Raw genomic sequence first — 8767 nt, 5'->3', positions numbered from 1 at the left:
ATCTCTTAATAGGTAAATATGGGAGACTCAGTTAAGCCAAACCATAAACACAGATAATTTCTCACTGAAACAGAGGGTAATAGTGAATGGGGTAACATCAGGCTGGTAACCCGTCACTAGTGGGGTTCTGCAGGGCTCCATCTCAGCCCCTGTCCTCTTCAGCCTCTCCATAAATTACTTGGACACAGGATTGGAAGGCATACTAAGCAAGTTTGCAGATGACACAAAACTGGGAGGAGCTGTTGTCTCCCTCGAAGGCAGGGAGGTCCTGCAGAGAGACCTTGACAATTTAGAGGACTGGGCAATCACCAACCATATGAAGTTGGTGGATTCTGCACCTGGGATGGGGCAACCCCACATGTTCATACAGACTGGGGAATGAGATGCTGGAAAGCAGTGCCATGGAAAGGGACCTGGGGGTCCTGGTCGACAGCAAGTTGAATATGAGTCAGCAGTGCCCTGGCAGCCAGGAGGGCCAACTCTGTCCTGGGGGGCATCAGGCAAAGCATCGCCAGCCAGTTGAGGGAGGAGATTGTCCCACTTTGCTCTGCACTGGTGCGGCCTCACCTTGAATATTTTGTGCAGTTTTGGGCACCACAAGATAAGAAAGATATTAAGTTGTTAGAGAGTGTTCAAAGGAAGGTAACAAAGATGATGAAGGGCCTTGAGAGGAAGCCATATGAGGAGCAGCTGAGGTCAGTTGGTCTGTTCAGGCTGGAGAAGAGGAAACTGAGGGGAGACCTCATCGCACTCTACAACTTCCTCATGAGTGGAAGAGAAGGGAAAGGCACTGATCTCTTCTTTGTGGTGACCAGTGACAGGACCCAAGGGAATGGCCTGAAGTTGTGTCAGGTGAGGTTTAGGCTGGATATTAGAAGAAGGTTCTTCACCGAGAGGGTGGTTGGGTATTGAAACAGGCTCCCCAGGGAAGTGGTCACAGCACCAAGCCTGCTAGAGTTCCAAAAGTGTCTGGATGATACTCTCAGGCACATAGTGTGACTTTTGGGGATGGTCTTGTGGAGGTCTAAAAGTTGGACTTAATGATTCTTTTTGGTCCTGTCCAACTCACCATAATTCTGTGATTCTGTGAAATTGCTAAGCTGACACAAAATTTGTATTTCCCTCAACTATATGAGATCAATACAGCACTATTCCACAAAAAAAAAAAAAAGAGAAAAATAGAATAGACACTGTTTCCAAAACCATTGATCATTGTAGTAGAACTGGGCAATATTCACAGTATTTCCACAACCAAGGATAGAACAGACTTATGTTTGCAGACAAGGTTCATGTTTGCATGGGTTACTTATTTTCTCATTGTTTACTAAGTAAACAATATGAATCTGCATGTTACAAGTCATATGGGTTTTCTGATAAGTAACTTCATTTTAGAGGCCTTGATATAAAAATCAGAGATCCCATCAGTTTCTGCCTCCTGGCCCTGAGACTTCCTAGTGGTAGGCAAAATGGCTTTTTCATCTGTATTTGTTGTTTTCTTAGCTGGCCTGACATTTTGCTCCGAAGCTTCATCACTGGTAAGTGTCTCAGGATTTAAGTCCTTCTACTGATGTAGACCCAGCTTTTTCATTTTACTTTAATTAGTATAGGCAAAAAAAATAGAATATTCTATTTTATTGCAATTATTTTGATTTCATAGTATATACTGACTGTAGTTCTCTGCTGCTGCTCTTTTCTGGTTCTCCTTTCTCCTTCTCTAGTGACTAGTGAGAGGACTTTATGGTTACAGAAGTAGCAGTTGTCATTAGACATAGCAACTATACAAAACCCAATGAAAAACAAAAAAGGGGAAAACTATCATATTCACTACACAAAAAACCTCAAGCCTGTTGAAAAGTAACTAATAGCCTTCATAACATAATGAGCAAGCTGTGTCATGAGGGATGTCATTTCCAGTTGCGAGACCGTTGCTGGAGAAAGGCCTTCTCTAGACTTCTGCCTTACTGCTCTATCCAATATAGCTCAACCTCATGTAAGCAAAAAGGGATCTCAAGACTTATTGAGGCAAGGAAAGAACAGAGCCAAAGTCCGGATCTTCTTCCAGAGGGCTCATTTATTCCAGCAAATTAAGCTAGCAACACAGATGCCTCAGTCTGAAATTCTCCTACAACAGCCTTGTCTCTCTCTTGTCAACTACTCGTGTTTTCTCTCAAGCTCTGATCTTTGGGAAAATTAATATCTGACCAAGCTTGTTGAGGAATTAAGACTTTCATTGAGCTCCCAGGGTGCAAAAGCCAGGAACATCAGTGGTAGCAGTGCAGCCCTCCTTGCCAAGGTCTCACAAGAAACACTAGTGAGTCCCTGGATTCCAGAAAGGGAGTGTGAGGAGTCTAGGCATACAGGCACTATAGATATATGCTGATACATTGGTGGGATACAGGGCAGGGATACAGGTTGATGGGATGTTCAGTACATCCCAGACTGTAAGAGAGGGTGAAAAAGAGTGCTCTTAGTTTTTAACGATCTACATCACGATTCATTTTGCAACGATTACGTGGATATCAGTGACTGCTATTTTGAGACCATCTCTGATTAGCACCTTCTACAAAGCTCTATTTTCTCACTTTTCATCTGTAGAATCAGGTAATGGAAGGTCAAAGCCCTGATTCAACTCTATCTTTGAATAGCTAAAACATCAGGGCATAATCACTACTTGTGATGAACATGTTGGGAGTGAAACATGCCATCTTTGAAGGAAGGTTTTGCCCTCCTATCCCTGTGTAGCTGCCAGGGCTGACAAATCTGATTCAACATGCTGTTAGGGGAGAGTCTGTATGTGGTGTTTATCAAGTTTACAGCAGACTTAAGAAAATGGCAACAAGATATCAGAGGTATCTCAACTCCAGAAAGGTGTGCTCAAATTGCCACTTCAAAATACAGAGGAAGAGCTGGCAGATTTTTAAACAGTCCTACTACCTTCGACGGTTTAATTATTTCCTGTTGCTGCCACAGCTTAGTTACAACTTCACGCTAGAGATGATGTGTAGTTAAGCCACGCCAAAGAGAAAATAGAAATGTATCTCACAGCCGCAGCGCCTCCCTGGTGTCCATGGTTACACGCACAACAGCTCCTGACATCTTCCTCCCTGGCTCCACCGTATCCAGTCCCCAGAAAGATTTAGGTTATGTTTCTGCAGTATACAGTGATCTTGTTGTGAAAAATACGGTCTCTACTGTAGATCTGAAGAATAATACTCCTTACTGCTTTACGATGCACCATCGCATACCCTTCTTGCAACATAAAAATTCTCTCTTCCTCTTGAAGGACTCTCCTGACTCCAAGCATCCTCTTTACATAAGAGTTCTGGATTCACTCCGAGGAACTCCAGCTCCAAATGTTCCAGTTAAGTTATATAAAGAAGCTGCAGATGGATCTTGGGAACTGTTAAATTCAAAGTAAGTCATACTAAAATAATGAGTGAAAGACGGGAAAGGCAGTGGGAAGAGGCAAAATAGTTGAAAGACCAGTTCCACATTCTCTAACGTAAGATGTCTTTTTTGCTCAGAGGAAAGATTCTGTACTATTGAATTAATTTGCTGCAGACTGCCTTTTAACTGTACTACAGCTTCAGCTACCAAAATGGGTTTATAATGCTTTATAATTCCTGTGAGCACAAGGAAGTAAACTACCCTTTAATTCAATCATTGCTTCTTCTTCCATTTCATTACAAAGGTTTATTTTATTTATAGTTTGAAACCAAGACTCTGGTTGGGAATCCTGCCTTTACTGGCTGTTTTCCTTCTTTCTAAATGGATTTTCACTTCATACAACACCACAACTTTAAAAAGAAACTGTTTTGAACATTTCCCACATCATATTTGATAGCCGCCTTTACTTCAAGACAAAGGACTCAGACAAAAGAACATTTAGGGATAAAGCTTTCTCACCTCCTCTCCCACAAAGAAGCAATCACATCTCAAATAACAAAAAGAATCTCCAGATATTTAAATATTGCCATGTCTTTAAAAAAATTTAATTGTAGAATTTCAAGTGTATATATTAACACTTTAAAAACTCAAAAGCAGTTTTCATTTCAAGTATAATCTGAAATGAAATTGGAAAAATTCTTAGGGGATACACAGAACGAACATTCTTTATTCAACAAGCAATATTCCACTTCCACACTTACCTCATCAAGATAGTTGCAAAGTCTCAACAGAGACCTTTCCAGGTATGTTAACAGTCTATTTCACAAGGGAAAAAAAGTGAGAAAGGGCTCCTAAGGGCTAAAGCTGGCACAGTACTGAAATTTCAACAGTGGGATCCCAGACTCAGATGCATTTCTAGAAATTCCATAAGAAACTGTACATAAGTGGTTCTTTGGTGTCATGGAGCAGTGGGCTGGCAGACGCAACACTGCTCCTATATGCGTCCTTGAAAAATATAGCTACAGTGAAGGCCACACACAATTGTACAAGGTGGGGAAAGCAATCTATTTACATTGTCCTACTTAAATTGCCTCACACCCCTCAAGTGAGAAGACAACTTCACACATATTCTGTCACTGGAAGTGCTTGATATTTACCAGTAAGAGAGTGTTCAATTTACTTATCTTCAAATATGAGCTTAGAGACTTTATAGGAAGACACTCATCTAAACAGCTGGATGTTGACTGAAGCCTTAAAAACATACTTAATATCTGAAACAAAGAGCAAAGTAATGTCAAGATAAGCTAAGCAACAGTCATGCTAATACTAAATCAACCCCTCCAGCCTTAATAATTGGTAAATAATTGAATGCTAGCAAGAGATTCTGAAATAAATGTTCACAATTAAAGATATATTTGGTATTATCTGAGAAAGCTTATTAGAGAAGTGACCAGTAATCTAGCAATGATCCATCTATGACAGAAAAATAGTGACAACTGAATGGATAAAAAGGTTCTGATAACTGACTACAGAGCATCTTGTAAAATACAAATGGTGTTCTATCACTTCATAATTATAAGCTATATTAAAGAACAAATTCTAAGTAATGCTCTGGACAATGACTTATCTTTTCCCTCTGCATGCAATTTGAATCAAATATGTTCAGAAAAAGATCTGGCAGTTCTAACACAAAACAGTAGTAGTAGCTACTAAAATCAGATGCTGGCAGCTCCGATATTGGCAGATAACCTACCTAATAAAAAACTAATATTATAAAATTTATTTCACAGAAATAGGTTTCAAACAAAGAGACATGACTGAGAGACAGCATAATTGCAATATTGCTTCTGGAACCCTAAATGGGTTCAAAAATGTACAGCTTCAAGCCAGTAGTAAAGCTTTGGATAGCACTGATAGCATCTGCAAACCAAACAAACCCATCTGTTTGTTGAGGATGGAAAACTAACTGGCCAATACAAACCGTAGGGAATTCTGTAAGGCTACACTATTAGCTGACCTAAGGTCATTCATTTCAAATAGCAGGTGTCAAACTTCTAATAGCCAACTGCAAAAAATATTTATACCGATAAAACAACTCAATACATTTAAATAAGAGAGAAAACAATGGAAAAATCAGGACAGTTGACCCTACTTGGTTGTACAGTAAGTGCATCATAGAGCTTCCACACTGCTTACAGCAGTGGTGAAGTTTTCCCCCTGAGCAGGCTCATTTAATTAACTCCAAGATTCTGCCAAGAGTCTGTGAACAATAATGCCAGGTTTTGGCTCACTCCCAAACCATGCAGAGTAGTGACATGGCAGGCAGCCATCTGCTGTGGTCATTGTGGAAGTAGCAAATGCCAAGATAAGCCCTGAAGCGTCCATAATACAGATGGACGTAAGCCATTTCAGATCAACAGAAGTATTCATCATATTACTTAAGCTACGCATCGCTCAAGTTCAATTGCTAAAAACTGCATCTTTCTCGGGTTTTGACCAAAATATAAAAGTGTGTTCTTCTACCACCACACAGACAAACCAATGACAAGGGAGGTCTCCCTGAGATTACAACTAAAGAACAATTTGGAGCAGGGATATACAAGGTTGAGTTAGACACGACCTCTTATTGGAAGAATATGGGTTTGAATGCCTTCCACCATCATGTTGATGTGAGTATTCATTTTCTCACGTACTTCAGTTGCAAAGAATAAAGCTACTTAATATGTCTATGCTTTAGATACTAAGCGCACACATTGATTTTAAAGTATTTTCATATTGACACTTCAAATCCACAGTCTCAAAGCTTTGTAACAACGTACTCATGACAGAGCCTAGTTACTCAAATAAGCTCTTAGATGCGTTACTTATGAAGAGGATTTCCATCATTCTACCTCTGCTTATGCCTGAGATTCTTTTTGTGACTAGTCTAAACACTTGAGAGAGAACCAACAGGCAGAGTACTCTGTTAAGGCTCCTGGGAAAAGAATTTGTCTGCCTTTTGGACCTAGTATTTGTATGGCTACAGAAAAAGTTTCTAATTTAGATTTTTAAAGACAGTGGAAGTATGTACTGTGTTCTGGATGCTTGGATCCTCAGTTTACAACAGAAAGAAAAAGAATAACACGCCTTTTTGATTTGCGTGGGACAAATAAACTGGTTAGAGGAAGGTGGTCCAAACTAGGTACCAAGGGAGGCCTGCTGCAGGATTTGGGACTCCTTGGGGACTGTCCCCTTTCCCTCCACAGCACCAGGGCTTTCCTATGACCTTTCAGGAGTCGCAGTAGCAGTTCTAAATTAGTTGTTTGACGGACTGTGACAGATCTGCTCAGCCATTCCTCATCTCCTTGGAGAAAAGCTGAAAAGCATCTGAGTTTTGTTTCTGCCTCCCTGAAACAGATGAAAGATGACATTCTTATACTTGACAATAATGAAGGTTAATGCTGGATAGCCTTGTCTACTGTGATAACTGAACTAAAAGAGGGAAGATAAAAGATTTACAGCATGCAAATAAATTGATTATATATCAAGATGATGTTTGTCTATATTTGAGACTAGAAATTAATTTAATCTACATTACAAGAGCCTTCTTCCTTAAAAATAAGCCTCAGTAGGGATCATGTTTTGCTCAGTTCACTGTTTTTTCATAAGCATTTTTTCTATTAATGTTGAAGGGAGCACAAGTTGTGCATCACAGACTGTATCAAACTGTGTCTATTTTAAAAGTTGACACCTCTCATCTCACAACACAAAATAATGTACTATGTAGAGTGAGAAATCAAAGAACAGAACATGTGCTGATCGGGGAGATGTTAATGGGGCTGTGGTAAATCATTCATATGTAAGGTTATTCTCATACTGTGGCCAAAGAACTAATGCAGTCCTTCTCTAACTAGTACATTTGGAAGTAGAACTAAAGAAAGTCATTGTTTCATACTTTGGCCTAACAATAATTACTGTCACACTGTTTATTTCTGTTCCTCGAAGTTCAGACTTCATAAGAGCAACACAAATATTCAAACACTTGAAAGAATGGGCATTCCATTTTGGTTTTTTTTAAATAAAGACTATTTGGATAATAAATATATTTTTAAATATGTAAATATATTTTATATAATGTGATATTCACACTTTTAATAAAGAATATTTAACCAGTGGAAAAACTGTGTGTTATAAGAGTCACAGTTCAGAGTGAGAATATTTCTGAAGTGTCGTGTGAAGTTACATAAAATGGTCACAATGGTTCCATTTAGGCTTGTATCTAGAGATCACTTCTCATTTGTCTTGTATTTGCTTTTTCTTTTTCCAGGTGGTGTTCACAGCTAATGATGCTGGTTATCGACATTACTCCGTTGTTTTTGTCCTTAGTCCCTTTTCTTCCTCAACTACAGCAGTAGTTAGTGAGCCAGTGGAATAGAAGCTGATATTAAGCATGAAAATTCAGGTGTGTGAAATAAAACTTCCATAAATGATAAGAACTTAGTATCTGATTGTATCAACAGCTATAAGATTTCATAGTAAATCACTGTATTTCTGTATTCTGTCAGTATTGCCCTTCAGAACAAAAGTTTAGGGTTTGAAAAACAGAATAAGCTCAGGAAAAAATGTATTGAAATTCCATTACTGAAACTCTGAGAATAAACCAAAGTCTTGCATGAAGTTAATAAACTACATTTCTTTTTCCAAAGGAGGTGAATAAAACACATCTGAAAGGTGTCTCATGAAAAGTAAGCAAATACAATCCACAACTACCATCTTCTACACTTCGTCACTGAAGTCCACAACAGATGAAGTCACATGGGATTACTTACTCAGGGCCCCACATAATTATCAGATAAACTCACCTCTCAATTCTGATTTTTGAGATATAGAAGCAAAAGCAGGTTAAAAGTAACAGCAAGGTGGAATAGCGTTTAAGGATTCTAACTATGCTACACATACTTAAAAGGCCTTCTTTCCTGTTTTCCAATATATCATACCTGGTGACACTTTCAAGGAGAGTTCATAGCCAGTGTTTGAGAAAAGCATATTGATCAAACATACCTGAAGAAGTTTATTCATTTACTTTCAAAAAATTCTGAAAAATAATTTGTCTCCAGCTGAAGTACCCCCCAAAATTACTTGCATACCTCTAAACATCTGACACTTTAATAGCTGTAAGATACAAATAAAACTAAGGATAACTGATGATTCCTGAGAAAACCAACTTCCTATTTAATGTCAGGAGAAATATGGATGAATCCTTCTATTCCCATTCTAGTAATCCATATATAAGGAAGAAACATTATGATATTCAACAGAATAGCAATTCTGTCTTGGAAAAGTATGCAATAATATTGAGTCATTTAGCCTAATAAAATCAAAAGTTGAAAGCATATAAATA

At 38.7% G+C, this 8767-nt stretch overlaps 2 protein-coding genes across 3 annotated transcripts in view; one reads left to right on the top strand and one right to left on the bottom strand.

Annotated features, from left to right (window-relative positions):
• B4GALT6 (beta-1,4-galactosyltransferase 6) overlaps positions 1-8767 on the bottom strand; it is a 71875-nt gene that overhangs the window by 30021 nt on the left and 33087 nt on the right. The window lies entirely within an intron of this gene.
• Positions 1384-8100, top strand: LOC113963532 (transthyretin-like). The gene is made up of 4 exons (XM_027674729.1): positions 1384-1535; positions 3284-3414; positions 5921-6056; positions 7694-8100. The coding sequence occupies exons 1-4, from the start codon at positions 1467-1469 to the stop codon at positions 7799-7801; spliced, it is 444 nt and encodes a 147-aa protein (XP_027530530.1). The 5' UTR covers positions 1384-1466; the 3' UTR covers positions 7802-8100.

The sequence above is a fragment of the Neopelma chrysocephalum genome, unplaced genomic scaffold (assembly GCF_003984885.1).
Source record: "Neopelma chrysocephalum unplaced genomic scaffold, ASM398488v2 Primary Assembly neopelma1_22, whole genome shotgun sequence".
Classification (NCBI taxonomy): Eukaryota; Metazoa; Chordata; class Aves; order Passeriformes; family Pipridae; genus Neopelma; species Neopelma chrysocephalum.
The sequence above is the reverse complement of the archived record's forward strand: the minus strand, read 5'-3'. Positions and strand labels throughout refer to the sequence as shown.

What these genes read in the sequence shown, in the direction of transcription:
- LOC113963532 (XM_027674729.1), top strand. Translation starts at nt 1,467, where the DNA reads ATGGCTTTTTCATCTGTATTTGTTGTTTTCTTAGCTGGCCTGACATTT. An exon ending in GCTCCGAAGCTTCATCACTG is followed by an intron (nt 1,536 to 3,283) that starts GTAAGTGTCTCA and finishes TTCCTCTTGAAG; the next exon opens with GACTCTCCTGACTCCAAGCA. An exon ending in TGGGAACTGTTAAATTCAAA is followed by an intron (nt 3,415 to 5,920) that starts GTAAGTCATACT and finishes ACCACCACACAG; the next exon opens with ACAAACCAATGACAAGGGAG.